At 39.2% G+C, this 19973-nt stretch overlaps 1 protein-coding gene across 1 annotated transcript in view; it reads right to left on the bottom strand.

Moving 5' to 3' along the window:
* Positions 1-19973, bottom strand: part of mrc1a (mannose receptor, C type 1a) — a 52722-nt gene extending 32749 nt beyond the window's left edge. The window contains exons 1-9 of the mRNA XM_062021590.1: positions 19612-19973; positions 19136-19537; positions 18863-19036; positions 16342-16611; positions 14181-14321; positions 8345-8524; positions 8120-8277; positions 7936-8052; positions 4643-4758 (exon numbers count right to left, since the gene is read on the bottom strand). Of these exons, the coding sequence (XP_061877574.1) occupies positions 4643-4758; positions 7936-8052; positions 8120-8277; positions 8345-8524; positions 14181-14321; positions 16342-16611; positions 18863-19036; positions 19136-19537; positions 19612-19708 (1655 nt within the window). The 5' untranslated portion in view covers positions 19709-19973. The remainder of the gene's footprint in view (positions 1-4642; positions 4759-7935; positions 8053-8119; positions 8278-8344; positions 8525-14180; positions 14322-16341; positions 16612-18862; positions 19037-19135; positions 19538-19611) is intronic.

Below are 19973 nucleotides of genomic sequence, written 5' to 3'. Positions count from 1 at the left end.
AAGTGCAAGTTAAAACTCTACTATGCAAAGCGAAAGCCATTTATCAACAACACCCAGAAACGCCGCCGGCTTCGCTGGGCCCGAGCTCATCTAAGGTGGACTGATGCAAAGTGTAAAAGTGTTCTGTGGTCTGACAAGTCCACATTTCAAATTGTTTTTGGAAACTGTGGACGTCGTGTCCTCTGGAACAAAGAGGAAAAGAACCATCCGGATTGTTATAGGCGCAAAGCCAGCATCTGTGATGGTATGGGGGTGTATTAGTGCCCAAGGCATGGGTAACTTACACATCTGTGAAGGCGCCATTAATGCTGAATGGTACATAAAGGTTTTGGAGCAACATATGTTGCCATCCAAGCAACGTTATCATGGACGCCCCTGCTTATTTCAGCAAGACAATGCCAAGCCACATGTTACAACAGCGTGACCTCATAGTAAAAGAGTGCGGGTACTAGACTGGCCTGCCTGTAGTCCAGATCTGTCTCCCATTGAAAATGTGTGGCGCAATATGAAGCCTAAAATACCACAACAGAGACCCCCGGACTGTTGAACAACTTAAGCTGTACATCAAGCAAGAATGGGAAAGAATTCCACCTGAAAAGCTTTGAAAGTTGGTCTCCTCAGTTCCCAAACGTTTACTGAGTGTTTTTAAAAGGAAAGGCCATGTAACACAGTGGTAAAAATGCAATTGTGCCAACTTTTTTGCAATGTGTTGCTGCCATTAAATTTTAAGTTAAAAAAAAAATGTTGTTTCTCATTTGGAACATTAAATATCTTGTCTTTGCAATCTATTCAATTGAATATAAGTTGAAAAGGATTTGCAAATCATTGTATTCTGTTTTTATTTACCATTTACACAACGTGCCAACTTCACTGGTTTTGGGTTTTGTAGAACTATACACTACTTTTTATCAGAAATGGAAACAGCGGAAGATTTCATCATTCAAGTGCACATGTACGAGCCAGAGTCTGACCTGCAGAACGTCAGAAACGAGGAAATGAAAGCATCTCAAAGGTAAGGTTTTAGCTTTCTCTTTTGTACTCCCTCGTCCTTGGAAATCTTTTACTTTTATAACCTGCCTCGAATTCTCACCGGCATTGAAAGTAAACAGGTTTTTAAAAAGAAAGTAATATTTTATCTGAGTCTTTAAATTAGTTTGCTTGTTGATGATTTTGTTTGGTTTTATATAGTGTAGTTTTATTTATATGGTAATTATTATTCTGTGACTGTAAATTGTTTGCTGGTTTTCTTATTGATGCTTTTATTTTTTTCTGTATTGTGTAGTTATAATTATATGCTTTTACTTGTAATTGTATTGAGTTTGTGGACCCCAGGAAGACTAGTGGGTTGTTGTGGCAACCAGCTAATGGGGATCCTTAATTAAAAAACATCTAAAAATCGAATCAAATATATACAGGCTACTTGTTATTATAATGCCTGTCTCCCTATTTGAAACGACTATGTACATTGATGCAAGGATATCGCAATATAAGTAGCCTGTTTAGATCTCATCTAAATGTCCTCTGGTTAAGCTAATTGCTCATTGCTAACATATCATTACATTGGTCAATTAACAGTTATATGGCGCAGTGCAGAAGAAACACTGTGGAATGTAATACAAAACACATACAAATGTGCATCAAATGTATGCTAAAACTTGCCTTTAACTACATATGCCAGTGTCCTACTTGCTTCTTGCTTGTATCAATAGTTAAGAGGATGCTACATGCTAACAACAAATTGTCGTATACATTTGTGCCTTGTTTATCACGGCTAATTGGTTCCAGGCCTGGCTGTGGTAAACAAATTTAGGTAAGATTATTATTGATGTATCAAATATTTTCACATTACTAAAAATAATACTGCACTGTAGAGTACATCCGGAATGTATTCACAGCACTTCACTTTTTCAACGTGTTGTCATTACTGCCTTATTCCAAAATGGAATAAATGCATGTTTGTCCTCAACAATATACAAACAATACCCCACAATGACAATGGGATTTGTTTTTAAAATACATTTTATTCAAACTAAAAAACAAAACAAAAAAATCTAATGTTCATAAGTATTTGCTGCCTTTACTCAATACTTTGTTGATACATTTTTTGGCCGCAATTACAGCCTCAAGTCTAAATTAGCTTGGCTTATTTTTGGGCAGTTTGGCCCATTCCTCTTTGCAGCACCTCCCAAACTCCATCAGGTTGGATGAGAAGCATTGGTTTTCATCCAGGATGTTTCTGTACATTGTTGCATTCATCTTTCCCTCTATCATGACTAGTCTCCCAGTTCCTGCAGCTGAAAACCATCCCCACAGCATGATGCTGCACCACCATGCTTCACTGTAGGGATGGTATTGGCCTGGTGATGAGCGGTGCCTGGTTTTCTCCAAATATGATGCTTGGCATTCATGCCGAAGAGTTTAATCTTTGTCTCATCAGACCAGAGAATTTAGTTTCTCATGGTCTGAGAGTCTTTCAAGTGCATGTCGGCAAACTTTTAACAAAGAAACCGCTTCCGTCTGACCACTCTACCATACAGGCCTGATTGGTGGATTGCTGCAGAGATGGTTGTCCTTCTGGAAGGTTCTCCTCTATCCACAGAAGAATGCTGTAGCTCTGACAAAGTGACCGTCAGGTTCTTGGTCACCTCCCTGACTAGACTAAGATGAATGCAACAATGTACAGAGACATCCTGGATGAAAACCAACGCTTCCCATCCAACCTGATAGAGCTTGAGAGGTGCTGCAAAGAGGAATGGGCCAAACTGCCCAAAGATAGGTGTGCCAACCTTGTGGCATCGTATTCAAAAATACTTGAGGCTGTAATTGCTGCCAAAGGTGCATCAACAAAGGCTGTGTTTACTTATGAACGTGTGATTTTTTGATTTTTTTCATGTTTAATACATTTTAAAAAACCTTTTCACATTTTGAGGACAAAATTGATTTCATTTTGTGCTTTAACATAACAAAATGTGAAAAAAGGGAAGCATTTTGAATACTTTCCGGATGCATTGTATAAGTACATAAGACTTCCGTTAACACCAAATTTATGCCAAAAATATGTAGAATATGCTTTAATTTTTTAAATAAAAAAATAGCAATGTAGTGAAGCTGCAACATTTGAACGTGATATGGCGAGGTACGCCTATATCTACAATTATTGGACGTATCGGCGCAAACCTATCCACCGTTGCCATAAATTGTAGAACTTATCTCCGCAGTTAAATGTACCGTATTTTCCGGACTATAAGGCGCACTTAATATCTTTTTTTTTTTCTCAAAACTCGACAGTGCGCCTTATAACCCAGTGCGCCTAATGTACGGAATAATTCTGGTTTTGCTTACTGACCTCGAAGCAATTTTATTTGGTACATGGTGAAATGATAATTGTGACCAGTAGATGGCAGTCAAACATAAGAGATACTGTAGACTGTACTATGATGGCAATGTGACTCAAAAACAACACCAACATTTTACATGTTCCATTGAAAATATAGAACATTGCAGACGGCGCTCATAAAATCCATCAAAATGTTTTAGTACAACTTTGGTAAGCTACGAAGCCGCACCGCTTGATGGATTGTACTGCGCTTCAACATACGAGTATTATTATGGTGTGTGTATAAGGTAAGATATTATCTGCCGTTTTGTTTCGCAATATTATGCAAAAGCAACTTTTCTTCCCTTCTGGGACCTGCTGATCTGTATTTGGGATCTGCATAAATCCTGCAAAATTGAGCCTTTGTAGTCCGTGCCGATGCCGTAGTCGATAAGCTTCTTCTTTTTCTCTATCTTCTTGTTGTGGGACATTCATCCTCCGCTGTTGCCATTTCTAATACAAATTAGTGTAAAGTTCTTACTTATATCTGTCAGTAAACTCACCATGAAAGCGCTAAAACATTCTGAGAGTTATTAGAGAGTTCCGGTCGGACGGTTTTTCAGGGGACCCATTTCCGGTGTTGTTGTTTCCGGATGAGGAGATGCTGCTCCGTTATTGATTTAAGTAAAGTCTGAATGTCATTAAAACAGTTAGCGCCATTGTTTGACATTTCTTCCACTCCCGTCCTTGCACGCTACACCGCTACAACAAAGATGACGGGGGGAAGACGCTGCCGAAGGTGAGCCACGTAAATAAGACCGCCCACAAAACAGCGCATCTTGAAGCGACAGTCAAAAAGCGGCTTGAAGATGATCTGTAAAACAATCTATGCAACATTTTGACCAAAGAACCACCATTACATGTTATGTAGACCACAAAAAAGTGTTTTCCATTTAGAAAAACAAATAATATGACGACTCCTTTAATGCGCCCTATAATCCGGTGCGCCTTATATATGAAACAAGATAAAAAATAGACAATTCATCAGCAGAGCGCCTTATAATCTAAGCGCCCTATGGTCCGGAAAATACGGTAGTTTTGGGTGAATCCTTCTGTATATTTCCTATTGGACTAAAGCGAGTTTCTCAGTTGTTTGGAACAAGGCAAAATTGTTTTAAAAATACATCCCCAAACACCTCCATGGTTTGAATTTCAATTTCAGGTACTTATAGGGATGCCAAACACACAAAAACTGGTGCCAACAGAAAAGAAAAGTTAGTTATTTTCATAACATGACGAAAGGCCCACAGTTTGAGGAAAAGCTACCTGTCTGCCACGTCAACAAGGTTGCCTCCATGCTGCGAGCACGCTTGCTTGGCGTCATCAAATGTTTTCTTCTCAGCTCCAATAGTGTAGCAATACGACCCGTACCTCACGGCGCCCTGTAGACGGGTGCAAACCAAAAGAAGTCATTCACTTTGAGGTTTTGTGGATTCTGCTGAGATGACTTGGACATATCTGACAAACAGAACTTTTAAAATCCAAATTGATGATTCGGCTTGGGCCTATGCTCCCTTGTCCTGTGGTGTCCCTCAGGGTTCAATCCTAGGACCAATCCTGTTTTCAGTGTACATCCTGCCCATTAAACACATTTAAAAAATATATAATACATCATATCATCTTTATGCGGATGATACGCAAATCTATGTCCCTTTAAAAAAGAAAAGTGACACACGTTTACAATCACTTTTAAACTGTCTTGAGGACATAAGAGCATGGTAAACTTTCTAAACTTAAATGAGAACAAGACAGAAATAATTTTATTTGACTCAAAAGTAAAACAGAATGCTCCCCCCAGTGGCCTGGACCCCCTGATGCCTTATTTAAATCCCACAGTCACAAATCTTGGTTTTAAAGGCCTACTGAAACCCACTACTACCGACCACGCAGTCTGATAGTTTATATATCAATGATGAAATCTTAACATTGCAACACATGCCAATACGGCCGGGTTAGATTAGTAAAGTTCAATTTTAAATTTCCCGCGAAATATCCTGCTGAAAACGTCTCGGTATGATGACGTTTGCGCGTGACGTCACGGATTGTAGCGGACATTTTGGGACACCATTGTGGCCAGCTATTAAGTCGTCTGTTTTCATCGCAAAATTCCACAGTATTCTGCACATCTGTGTTGGTGAATCTTTTGCAATTTGTTTAATGAACAACGGAGATAGCAAAGAAGAAAGCTGTAGGTGGGAAGCGGTGTATTAGCGGCCGGCTGCAGCAACACAAACACGTAGCCGGTGTTTCATTGTTTACATTCCCGAACGATGACAGTCAAGCTTTACCATTGGCCTGTGGAGAACTGGGACAACAGAGACTCTTACCAGGAGGACTTTGAGTTGCATACGCGCTACCGTGAGTATGCAGCTGCGGCTTCCAAACATTTGATCGCTTGCCCGTACGTGCGTGCCGCTATGTGCATGTCACGTACGGGACTTTGGGGAAATATATGTGCTGTATGAACTTTGCGGAGGTGAACGGTACTTTGGGCTGTGGGATTGAGTGTGTTGTGCGGGTGTTTGAGTTGTATTGGCGGGTTATATGGACGGGAGGCGTGAGGTGTTTGTTATGCAGGATTAATTTGTGGCATATTAAATATAAGCCTGGTTGTGTTGCGGCTAATAGAGTATATATATGTCTTGTGTTTATTTACTGTTTTAGTCATTCCCAGCTGAATATCAGGTCCCACCCGCCACTCACAGCATCTTCCCTATCTGAATCGCTTCCACTGCCCTCTAATCCTTCACTCTCACTTTCCTCATCCACGAATCTTTCATCCTCGCTCAAATTAATGGGGAAATCGTCGCTTTCTCGGTCCGGATCGCTCTCGCTGCTTGTGGCCATGATTGTAAACAATGTGCAGATGTGAGGAGCTCCACAACCTGTGACGTCACGCTACTTCCGGTACAGGCAAGGCTTTTTTATCAGCGAACAAAAGTTGCGAACTTTATCGTCAATGCTCTCTACTAAATCCTTTCAGCAAAAATATGGCAATATCGCAAAATGATCAAGTATGACACATAGAATGGACCTGCTATCCCCGTTTAAATAAGAAAATCTCATTTCAGTAAGCCTTTAAGTTCGACAATGATTTTAAATTGGAGCAACAGATTAACTCTGTTGTACGATCTGGTTTTTATCACCTAAGACTTTTAGCAAAAAAAAAAATTTGTTTTATCTTTTAACAACTTTGCTTTTATTTCATCACGTTTGGACTACTGCAACTCCCTCTACGTTTGAATGAACCAGGCCTCAAACGCTCAATCGCTCGCCTTTTAACTGGCACTAAAAAACATGAGCACATTACCCCCATTTTAGCATTCCTTCACTGGCTCCCAGTTCATATTAAAATAGTGTTTGTTTTTAAATCTCTTAACGGATTAGCGCCACAATATAAGTCAGACCTTATAAAAATGTACACCCCCACAAGGTCTCTGAGGTCAGCTGATCAGTTTCTTCTTGTCGTCCCAAAAACCAGTTTAAAATCCAGAGGTGATCGTGCATTTTCTGCTGTGGCTCCAAAACTTTGGAACAATATCCCTCTTGCTATTGGGACGGCTCCCTCTTTAATGACTTTTAAATCACGTCTTAAAACATATTTTTACTCTTTGGCTTTTAAACCAGCATGAGAGTCGCGTCATTTTAGTGTATTTCATTTTCTCTGATGTATTTATTCTTTTTTTAGTTAAATGTTTTATATTACTGACTCTCCTAGTAATAATTTAAGAATATTTTTCAACATAAGTAAATGCTAGTGCCATTATCTTGACATAATGATATGCGCTCGGCATTACATTTATTGAAACCAGCAAACTAATTAATTGTTCTTTATGGAAAGGCAACAAGGCAACCGCTTGTTGCTCTCTGGGTCTACTAGCCGCTCAGGCAAATCATATTGTCTAAAAATGCATCTTCCCATCGATAACATGACATCATCGCGCCAAGTGCGTGCTCTTTCAGTCAATTAGTGCGCGAGGAGTATATATATTTATATACACAATAAAAAAAAAAGTATTGTAATTTTGAATAACTTATCTGAATGTGCATGAACTATTTCTGTTGAAAATTGTTTAAAATGTCACATGTTAAATGTTTAAATATTAACTGTCAGTTTACTGTACTGTGCCAACTGTACTACTATATGAGTACGTATTTTCTTTTGTTTCTTTGAAAATGAAACAGCAAAGTCCATTTGGCTGTCATCTGTTTTAATTATGAGACACAATTGTTCATGCTTGAAATAAGAAATTATTACTTTCAAAAAGCAGTTTTATACTTGAGTGTTGATGACACAGCTTTGCAATAGTTGATATTCTAGTTTCAAGCATGTTTTACTCAATATAGGTCATCAAATCTCAGCAACAAGCTGAGATCATTTAGGACCAAAAAACTTAAAATAAGTAAAACACTCTAACATAAAACCTGCTTCGTGAGAATAATTATCTTATCAGACAGAAAATAAGCAAATATCACTCTTATTTGAGATATTCAATCTTACTTAGATTTCAGTTTTTGCAGTGTAAATAAAGTGGACTGGATTGGATGGCATCACTCACCAGCTTGCACCCTGGGTTGGTTTCCTCGTGGGTGCCTTCAGCCAGTTTGGAGGAGGCCTTCTTCTTGCAAATGTATCCGTACGCTTTCTCGCAAAAGTGGTCAGCCCACCGCCCATCCTGCGCAACCGATGATCAATCATGTGACTGTCGAAACCTCCCTTTCGGTTCGTGGTCCCATACCAACCTTTCCTCTGATGAGGACGCAGTCCTCCTGGACGTTGGTGGCGTGGGAGGGCTTGTCTGCCAGCCACTGGGTGAAGGTGACTTGGGAGAGGTCGGACCATTCGAACAGCATCTGGTTGGTCCGGTCGTTCAAACCAATCCACAGCACATCTGTCGCCACTGGAGTTTGAACACGAGAAAGGATTGTAGTGATTTTCTTTTCCACCACGATGATCGTGTGCCTTACCGTATCCAGACTGAGCGATGATGAAGCTCTGCTCTTGGATGTTGTGAATGCTAGCCAAGTCTCCTCCTTCTTTGCGGCAGGCAGTCAAAGCGTCCTTCCACATTTTTTTACTCCTCTCCAGGAAGTAACAGTTCCCGCCATAAGGAACCCAGTGATTGGGGCAGAAGCTGGGCTGCTTGACTAAAACCAGAAGATGCTACTTGACGCCAGGGGTGTTACGTTACAACTTTTGGACTATGAAGCCTTGGGTATTGGCTGATACTGATATCAGCACGAATCATGGCACATAACTATCATTTTGTAGTGTGGATTGTCAGAAATTAAATTACTCAAACAGAGAACAATGGTAGGTATAACAAAACAACCTCATGACGAACTTAAAGGGGAACTGCACTTCTTTTGCCTATGGTTCACAATCAATATCAAAGACCTGACGATGGATGTTATTTTATTTTGCATTATAAATATTCAATCAATAGGTTTCAAAAGTTTGCTAACAATGGAGCCTATACGAGCCGCGCAATTCCGCCTACAAAGCCCTTAAAAAAACATCCAAACACCTCCATTAGGGTTTTATATACATCCATCCATCCATCCATTTTCTACCGCTTATCCCTTTTTGGGGTTGCGGGGGGTCGCTGGAGCCTATCTCAGCTGCATTCGGGCGGAAGGCGGGGTAGACCCCGGACAAGTCACCACCTCATCGCAGGGCCAACACAGATAGACAGACAACATTCACACTCACATTCACACACTCGGGCCAATATAGTGTTGTCAATCAACCTATCCCCAGGTGCATGTCTTTGGAGGTGGGAAGAAACCGGAGTACCCGGAGGGAACCCACGCAGTCACGGGGAGAACATGCAAACTCCACATAGAAATATCCCGAGCGCAAGATCGAACCCAGGACCTTCGTATTGTGAAGCAGACGCACTAATCCCTCTACCACCGTGCTGCCGGTTTTATATACATACTATCAGTATTTATGTAATGTAGTAACAAACACATTTTTAGCATATTTTGATAAATTTAAGCATACGCGGTGCATTCATTTAAAAAACGCATCACAACTTTCGCTTTTTTTTTTCTTCATCACCCATTATTACTAACTGCAGGCTTTATGAGAGCCAACAAACACAATAAAACATCACTTACTGTAAATGTCTGCTGTGTAGGGGTGTAACGGTACGTGTATTTGTATTGAACCGTTTCGGTACGGTACGGGGGGTTCGGTTCGGTTCGGAGGTGTACCGAACGAGTTTCCACACGAACATATTAAGCTAAGCTAAAGTCTTAACAAGCTGCTCCGCTTCCTTCTGCCTGTCTCTGTCAGTACACAGCACCCAGCATTGTCCCAACCACACAACCATCTGATTGGTTACACACAGAGCAGTAACAGCCAATCAGCAGTGCGTATTCAGAGCGGTAACAGCCAATCAGCAGTGCGTATTCAGAGCGCATGTAGTCAGTGCTTAGCGTTTAGCAGGTAAGCATCAGGCAGCGGACTCTCCCCAAATGATAATAAACACCTTCCAGTCAACTACTAGTAACATCACTATGAGCCCGTTGACCTTCTAGAAATATAAACTGCAGCTCAGCTCGCTCGCAGTCCTGGCTTGAGGTGAAGGCTAACTCGCTTTTAGCGTAACGTTAGCTCATTTTGCGGTGTGTGTGTGTGTGTGTGTTACGGACAGCAAAGCCATGTCTGTCTGTTATTTCACTTTACCTTTTTCTGTGTTGACTGAGCTGTGTTGAAGCAGCAAAAAATGACATTACGTTAAATGAAGAGTTTCTGTCTATGATAGTTGATATAATAATGTAACTGCATCATAAAGCTTACATGAACTCCATGGTGTTTAGGGATGAATAGTCTCTCCTATTGCTATTGTACTATTTTTTTCAGCTATAGTTACATTAATCATTAGTAATGGAGCAGCCTAGTTTTGAATGGCAGGGTCCCTGCTATCACATGTTGATAAAAATATAACATTTACATAATAAAAATCAACTACAGGCTTCCCAAATGCTGTAATAAATTAAGCATGATGAGTTGACTTAAAACTGTTTAATGTTGCACTTTTTATATGTAGAAGAAAAGTTTTGTCATTTTATTTAATCTGAGCAACAACTTGAGGCAGTTTAATGTTGATTAACGTGGTCAGAATTATTATAGTGTTCCCAATGTTAAAAAGATAAAGCCATTGTTTACAAATTTGGTTAATAAATAACCAAAAATGTATATTTTGTTGTTTTCTTACTGTACCGAAAATGAACCGAACCGTGACCTCTAAACTGAGGTACGTACCGAACCGAAATTTTTGTGTACCGTTACACCCCTACTGCTGTCATTAGGATGTAGGCTGCTAGGATGTTCATACAGTATATTCCCATTTAGATGAAGAATCAAGAAAAAAAGGCGTGGGGGTGTCGTCCTCGCCAGATGTAGGTCCTAAATGGCTGTCAAAGTGTACTAACTTGTCGGGATACCCACTCAGACTTTTTCTGTCCAGGTGAGAGGCATGATTTATGATCTAGAACAGACCTGGGCATTGTACGGCCCGCGGGCCGCATCCGGCCCTTTGCGCATCCCTGTCCGGCCCGCGTGAGGCCAATCATAAATTACAAAATAAATTTCAAAAAGTATATATGTCGAGTGTGCAATACAACGGTGCTGCTTTTGTTTTGAAAAGCGTTATTTGTATTACTTCCGTGTGGACGTATGCGCGTGTGCGATTGTGAGTGAATTGAACGGCGCAATAACAAATTACAAAATAAAGTTTAAAAAACATGTCTTGCGCGCAATACAACTGTGCTGCTTTTATTTTGAAATGTGTTATTTATGCCGTATGTCCGGGGGGAACCTGTGAGTGAAGGTGCATAGAGACAAGTGATGAGACGCTAAAAAGAGAAAAGTTGATGAGGAATGGCGTGTTTTGGACTGGCAAGTATTTCTTTACATAAATTAATGGTAAAGCCGTGTGCTTAATTTGTGGTACACAGCTTGCTGTGTTTAAAGAATATCATTTTAATCGCCACTACACGAAGAAACACGAGGGAAAATACCGGAATGTGTCTGATGAAGCGCGCGCAAGGGAGGCTGATGCGTTGATGGTAAAACTGCAAACCCAACAAGGACTTTGTGCCATATTTCACACCCCCAGAGATGCAGCCGTCAGGACAAGTTTCGTCATTTCTCACAAAAGCGCCAGAAAAAGGAAGGCGTTTTCTGACGGAGAGTTTATTAAGGAGTGCTTATTGGACTTTGTTGCGCTGTATGCCCGCATGGACTGTTTTTCGCTAACTTTGGATGAGAGCTCTGATGTACGTGACACCTCCAGCTGCTCTTCTTCTTACGTGGGATAACTGCAGACTTTCAAATCACGGAGTAGCTGGCAACCATGCAGTCAATTAAAGAGACAACCACAGGTAATGACTTGTTCACAGAGGTAAATGCGTGTTGGGACATGTTAGGACTGAAATGGGACAAGCTGGCAGGTGTGACAATCTAATCCACTTTATTTATATAACACATTTAAACAACAAAATGTTTCCAAAGTGCTGCACAACAATATTAAAAACAATATTCAAATATTATCCTTAGCTCCACCAATGACTGAATAAAAAGAAAAAACAATTACATATAAAACCAATATAAAAAACAATATAAAATAAATATGATTAAAAACTATTTTTAACAACAGATGGTTGTCCAAATCTGATGGGGAAAAATGTTGGATAATGCAGGATAAAGTGAACATCAAAAGCAATCTGCTTTTGTATAAAGTTAAGTTAGGTTAAATTAAATTATTATTATTATTATTAATTATTATTATTATTATTATTATCATCATTATTATTCATCTTACGGTATATCAAAAATAATATTGAGCAAAATTTAATTGAAATATTGTCGTGTGGCCCTCCAGCAGTGCTCGGGTTGCTTATGCGGCCCCCGGTGAAAATTAATTGCCCACCCCTGATCTAGAATAAACTTACAGGCAGCAAGGAAGCGAGGAAGCAGCAGTCTACTCTATGATGTAAACATAGGGAAACACAGTAGGGATCACGGCGCCGCTATTAATAGTTGGTCTGCATTAGCGCTTATAATAACAATATCACTAATACTTGGTTAATATTCAAGTCACAAAATGTAAACAGATTATTGTTGGAGCTTTTTGAATGGTTAATTATTGGATTTTGTGGGCGAAATAGAGGAGCTCTCATTGACTGCCTGACTTGTATTTACTTTTAGTAGAATGCATTAAAAATAATTCCATCCGTCATGTCTTTCATAATGATTGTGAACGTTTGACAGAGTTCATTAAAAAAAAGTGCAGATTCAGACTTTTGACCCAAATTTAAAGTGGAACTGCAATATTCCTGGAATCGTTCAATAATTATGAAAGTCATGACGGATGTTTTTTTTTTTTAAATGCATTATAAATATTAAAGTAAATAAAAGTTCACTCCACTATTTCAGCCATAAAAGCAAATATTTAACCGTTCAAAAACCACCAACAATACTCTATTTACATTTTGTGACTTGAATATTAACCTAGTATTAGTGGTATTGTTATTATAAGCGCTAACACAGACAAACTGTTTATAGCGCCGCCGTGATCACTACCGTGTGTGCCTGTTTACATCATCGAGTAGTCTGCTGCTTCCTTGATCCCTGTAAATTTAATATAGATCATAAATCATACATCTCACCTGGACATGAGACGTCTAAGTAGGTATTCCGACAAGTTGGTACACTTTTACAGCCATTTAGAACCAGAAAATGGCGACACGTGTTCCCATCGCTCCCTCACAACATTCTAGCAGTCGGCATCCTAATGACAGCAGACATTGCACAGTAAGTGATGTTTTATTATATTTGTTGGCTATCATGAAGTCTGCAGTGAGTAATAATCAGTGATGAAGAAAAAAAAAGTAATTTGCAGCGTATGCTTAAAATTATCAAAATACGTAAATATTAACTGTTCCGTATTTTTCGGAGTATAAGTCGCTCCGGAGTATAAGTCGCCCGGAAAAAAATGCATAATAAAGAAGAAAAAAAAAACATATATAAGACGCATTTTTTGGGGAAATGTATTTGATAAAACCCAACACCAAGAATAGACATTTGAAAGGCAATTTAAAATAAATAAAGAACAGTGAACAACAAGCTGAATAAGTGTACGTTATATGAGGCATAAATAACCAACTGAGAACGTGCCTGGTATGTTAACGTAACATATTATGGTAAGAGTCATTCAAATAACTATAACATATAGAACATGCTATACGTTTACCAAACAATCTGTCACTCCTAATCGCTAAATCCCATGAAATCTTATACGTCTAGTCTCTTACGTGAATGAGCTAAATAATATTATTTCATATTTTACGCTAATGTGTTAATAATTTCACACATAAGTCGCTGCTGAGTATAAGTCGCACCCCCGGGAAACTATGAAAAAAACTTCGACTTATAGTCCGAAAAATACGGTTATTATAAAGGTGCCTGTTACTACATTACATCATATACTGTATATATAAAAACCTCAATGGAGGTGTTTAGATGTTTAAGGGCTTTGTAGGCTGAATTGGAAGAAAACGTTCACATTTATTTAATATTTAGAATGCTAAAAAATACAAAATAAAAAACATCCATCGTCATGTCTTTTATAATGATTGTGAACTATAAATAAAATTCCCAAAAAAAGTGCAGTTCCCTTTTAGTAAGGGGTCGTGCCATCCGGTGAGAAAGTCTTATTAAAAAGGAGAGATCATCCATTTTTCATTCAACAAGAGTCAATCAAGAAAACAAATGATGATGGCGTCATCTTACTTGGCGGCGGGGGAAGACTTGTGGCGGTCCCTTTGCGACAAATGTAGCCCAGCTTTTTGGTGCAGGGGCTGGTCTCCCATTTGGAGGCTTTGCCAGCATTCAAGGTGGCGCAGTTCATCCCCGGGTCAGATGAGGGATTCCCTGTTAAGAAAATGCAAGGATTTATTTGTTTGCCACACTTTTCAATGAAGTTCATTCAGATAAAGACAACTCATTTATTTCATGGTAACTTTAGTTGTGCAAAAAAAATACAAATAAATAAAGGCTATACTTTGTTTGCGGTTCACTTACTACGGTCTCAGTACATTGCAGATTTTAAAGTATAATTGAGTACTGTTGGGTCTTCAGTGTGTTGCAGTGTATATTTGAGTGATTATTTGAGAATACAGCACAATCTTGTGGTCCGATTTGCTCATTGCAGGTATTCTGTTGATTAGCATGGCTACCCCTGTGTTGCATGCTTTGAAGTCTAGTAACTTGCATTGGCAGCTATTTCTACAGTGTTCTCAACTCAGTGCACTCAGCCGCACCTCCTGTAGCTAATGTCACAATTGTCCACGCAAACATAGCAAGAAAGAAGCACTCGAAAACACATCAAATCTCAACTTTTGAAAATGCGCTAGCTTGATGCTAACTTACTTTCAATATGCCAAAGGCTAGCATAAGCCATTTTACATGGCGATTTCAACACCTCCAAATTTGGTAAGTAAAACAACAACTAAGATGCACTTTACAGTCAAAACAGCAATTTTTTAAAATCTGTTCTCTCTCTGTTTTAATAAAGTTATCTTAAAAAATATGTACAAATGTACAAAATAAGCAGGGGGTCAACTATCTTTTTTTAGGTCTTATATGCATATCGTATATTTAATATTTAAAGGACTCCCCTCATAACTGATTGTTTTTTGATAGTAGTGACTCGAGTTAAATTTGCAGAATTTGCATGATCGTGTCTTTTCGTATTTTGCTTTATTATGTAAATAAACAACACAAAGAGTCGTTAAAATGGAAAAAAAATCCATTTTGGATCTGAAATAAGAACTGAAAAAAGTGAATGTTTGCATTATATGTTCCTCAAGATGCCTGCCAGATTGTATTTAAAACAGTTAATAAACCCCACTTTGACCCAACAGAGCCCTTTTTGCGGGAATAAGTGAAAGACGGGGCACTTCATATGAGAATTTTATCGCAATTTATTCCCATTCCTGCTCCGTCACTGATAAGTATATAATGAATTATGTCTCCAGTCATCTACATTGTCCCCCATGGCGTGCAGCCTTAGTGGCAGGCTGGTAGACAGTAGGAATGCTGGAAAAAATAAGATTCTTATTTATTCAGATTATTAATTCATAGTTTACAAGAATTAAAAAAAAAAAAAAAGTTAGTTTTTAAGAATACATTTTTTTAAATACATTTTTTATACGTCGTAAAAGGAGCTTCTGTAACTAGTAACCTGTTTTGAAAAGGTTTTATTTGAATGTAAATACCAAATAATATATTGTGGAAATTGGTTTGAGATGGGAATCAATTCTGAATCGTAGTGTTACCCCAGCCGAAATCAAATTGTGAATATTAGATTAAGTTCTATTGGGATTGAATACCGGTCGCGGATGCGTCAGAAAGTTGTGCATAGAATGTTTTAATTTTCTGATTTTAAATAAAAATGTAAATGAAAAATGAAAATTTTACTAAAATTTGTTTTCATTTTTATTTAATTCGCTATTTTGCACAAAAAAATAATAATGATTGAACAGTTTGTTTCCCACAAATTTATTTAGTACCAAACATGCATACAATTTAATTTGAGTTTAAATTAAAAAAAGTTTATGTTTCAACAAAATAGCGTAAAAAATGTAACAGGAGCTAGCTCAAAATAAAATTTGAGAATGAGCGTGTGTAAAATTTATAATTAATGAATGACAGGGTGCTTCACATGAAATTTCACCAGAAACGTATTCCTAGCCCCTTCCCGCTCTGTCACTGATAACAATATAATGGTGGTCCGTTAAAAATAAAAAAAAATTGCTCTACATCAATAAAAAAGTGTGAACATTTTTATTTCTTCAAAATAAAATTCTGCAGCCCTGTTTTTTATTTTTTAGGTTGGATGTTGAAGTGTAGACTCTGATTATTATCTTTAATGGAACGCGACGTGACTGACCTGGTGCCCAGTTCAAATATCGGAAGGGGTTCCCGTTGCTCCACTGCCAGCCCGCATCGTAGTCCAAACTGTTGAGTCCGATCCACAGTGCTGATCCCAAAGTGCTGGTCAGTCCCGAGATGTACGCCTGCTCATGAAGCTCCACGATGCTGAGGAGGTCGGCTCCTTGCTGCTGGCAGCTCTTCCTGGCCTGATGCCACGTCAGCGCTGATAGAACGTTCCTCTGGTACTGGACCCCTGTGACCGGGTCCGTGTCCCAGCCTGATAAAACTGCGTTAAAAAACGGAAAGAAAAAAAACAATGTCAGCGCAAATAGATATGGAAACAAGTCCCTCGGTTTGTTGAAGGCACAATACTTCCAGAATGGGCATAACACTTCTACGGAGGGTGAAATGTGACAGAATTAAATAAATACATTTAGATGGTAACTGGCTGTCCAGCTTTGCACGACTAAACTGCTTGTCCATATAAACTGATACTTGTCTTCAATGGTCAAATCAATGTCATAAACTGACATTGAATACACGTTGTAAAAAAGCATGTTGTTTCAACGTTGTATTTGTGTTGTAGAATATTGGTTGGGAAATGACCAAAATTCAATGGTCAATCAACGACACAACCCGACATTGATTAAACGTCGTCAAAAAGCATAATGTATCAGCGTTGTATTTGTTTTGTAGAATAACGGTTGGAAAATTATCAAAAATCAATGGTCAAATCAACGTCAGAACCCAACATTGATTAAACGTCGTCAAAAAGCATGTTGTTTCAACGTTGTATTTGTGTTGTAGAATATCGGTTGAAAACTGACCAAAATTAAATGGTCAAATCAACAATACAAACTAGAGATGTCCGATAATATTATATTATATTATCGGCCTATAAATGCTTTAAAATGTAATATCGGAAATTATCGGTATCATTTTTTTTATTATCGGTATTGTTTTTTTTAATTTATGTTTTAATTTTTATTAAATCAACATAACAAAACACAAGATACACTTACAATTAGTACACCAACCCAAAAAACCTCCCTCCCCATTTACACTCATTCACACAAGAGGGTTGTTTCTTTCTGTTATTAATATTCTGGTTCCTACATTATATATCAATATATATCAATACAGTCTGCAGGGATACAGTCCGTAAGCACACATGATTGTGCGTGCTGCTGGTCCACTAATAGTACTAACCTTTAACAGTTAATTTTACTCATTTTCATTAATTACTAGTTTCTATGTAACTGTTTTTATATTGTTTTGCTTTCTTTTTTATTCAAGAAAATGTTTTTAATTTATTTATCTTATTTTATTGTATTAATTTTAAAAAAAAGGACCTTATCTTCACCATACCTGGTTGTCCAAATTAGGCATAATAATGTGTTAATTCCACGACTGTATATATAGCGGTATCGGTTGATATCGGTATCGGTTGATATCGGTATTGGTAATTAAGAGTTGAACAATATCGGAATATTGGATATCGGCAAAAAGCCATTATTGGACATTCCTAATACAAACCAACATTGATTAAACGTTGTTTCAACGTAATGTTTGTGTTGTAGAATATTGGTTGGGAAATGACCAAAATTCAATGGTCAAATCAACCACACAACATCGTCAAAAAGCATAATGTATCAACGTTGTATTTGTTTTGTACAATAACGGTTGGAAAATTATCAAAATCAATGGTCAAATCAACGTCAGAACCCGACATTGATTAAACTTAGTCAAAAAGCATGTTGTTTCAACATTGTATTTGTGTTGTAGAATATCGGTTGGGAAATGACCAAAAATCAATGTTCAAATCAACGTCAGAACCCAACATTGATTAAACGTCATCAAAAAGCATGTTCTTTGAACGTTATGTTTGTGTTGTAGAATATTGGTTGGGAAATGACCAAAATTCAATGGTCAAATCAACGTCAGAACCCAACATTGATTAAACATTGTCAAAAAGCATGTTGTTTCAACGTTTTATTTGTGTTGTAGAATATCGGTTGGAAAATGACCAAAATTCAATGGTCAAATCAACGTCAGAACCCAACATTGATTAAACGTCGTCAAAAAGCATGCTGTTTCAACGTTTTGTTTGTGTTGTAGAATATCGGTTGGAAAATGACCAAAATTCAATGGTCAAATCAACGTCAGAACCCAACATTGATTAAACGTCGTCAAAAAGCATGTTGTTTCAACGTTTTATTTGTGTTGTAGAATATCGGTTGGAAAATGACCAAAATTCAATGGTCAAATCAACGTCAGAACCCAACATTGATTAAACGTCGTCAAAAAGCATGTAGTTTCAACGTTGTATTTGTGTTGTAGAATATCGGTTGAAAAATGACCAAAATTCAATGGTTAAGTCAATGTCAGAACCCAACATTGATTAAACATTGTCAGAAAGCATGTTGATCCAACGTTAGGTTTGAGTTGCTCAACGTCAGGACCTAATTCAACAAGTTGTGCCTGCTGGGTCAGTAGATCATGTTTGCGTTGGATCAAGTCCGTGCACAGGAAGCTACCTTTGTTGGGACAAAAGCCCCACTTCTTCTCGTTGTTGTAATTGGTCTTTGTGGCGCACCACAGCTGCCCGTCGGTGCGTCCGTCCTTGGTGCACTCGGAGTACCAATTCTCCCCGTACTTAAATGGAAACAGACACGGGACTCCGAAGGAATTGCCTCCTATTGTGAAAACCTCTGAGGAGACACGAATAAAACAAAAGTATGCAATAATAAAAGATACTGATGACTGGGCACTTTATTGGAGGCTCCTAGCACTACTTCTAGCACCTGTACCTTGATAGCCTTTGGAGCAAAGGTCTTTGTCGGCGCCGTATATCCTCCAGCGGCTCCAGACCCCGGACCCCTTGTAAATCATGATGTTCCTCTCGTTCCGGTTGCCCCAGTTGAAGTGTAGGTCCTGGTCCATGAGGCCGAACAGCGTCTCGTTCTTGCACTGCCAACGCTGGAGCTTGCTGCTCTCGTCACACTCGAAGAGCAGCACCTTCACCCAGTCCTTGACCTCGGTGGCTCCCAGGCACAGGTTGAGGGACAGGCTGAGCAGGCGGCCCTCGGAGGCCCAGCGAAACTGCTGGTCCTTGGCGTGGGGCTCGCAGGCCGCCAGCGTGACGAAGGAGGCGTGCATCACCCTGACGCACTTGTTGTGGTCCTGGTTGAAGATCAGGAAGGAGCCTTCGTCTGAAGCAGAGCAGGGCACACATCAAAGCTGACACCCAAGCGAGGTGGATGACGCCCGGCCGGGCCATACGTACCGATCTCGGCGGCGACGCCGACGGCCCGCAGGAGGCACAGCAGCGCGGCCGAACGCACGCCAGGTGACCACATGCTTCTCAGCGACAGTCCGCTCATGAATGAGAGACATCAGCACGCGGCCTGGACTTCTCCTTCCTCCATCATCCTGTCACATGGTCCGTCAGAGACTCTTTGACTTAGGAATTTCCCGGCAGAAGAGAGGAGGGCAGGAAGAGACCTCACGCCACCACTGCACAAAGATGATGAGGAAGCTTCTGAGGGTGACAACAAGTGTCCATGAAAATGAAATGTGTGCCGTTTCCAGAAAAGAAAGACAGAAGGAAATCCTGCTTCCTATCGGTGCTCAATTGTAAAGAACTAT

Source organism: Entelurus aequoreus, linkage group LG15 (genome assembly GCF_033978785.1).
Source record: "Entelurus aequoreus isolate RoL-2023_Sb linkage group LG15, RoL_Eaeq_v1.1, whole genome shotgun sequence".
Lineage (NCBI taxonomy): Eukaryota > Metazoa > Chordata > Actinopteri > Syngnathiformes > Syngnathidae > Entelurus > Entelurus aequoreus.
This window is presented reverse-complemented; position numbering and strand designations above follow the sequence as displayed.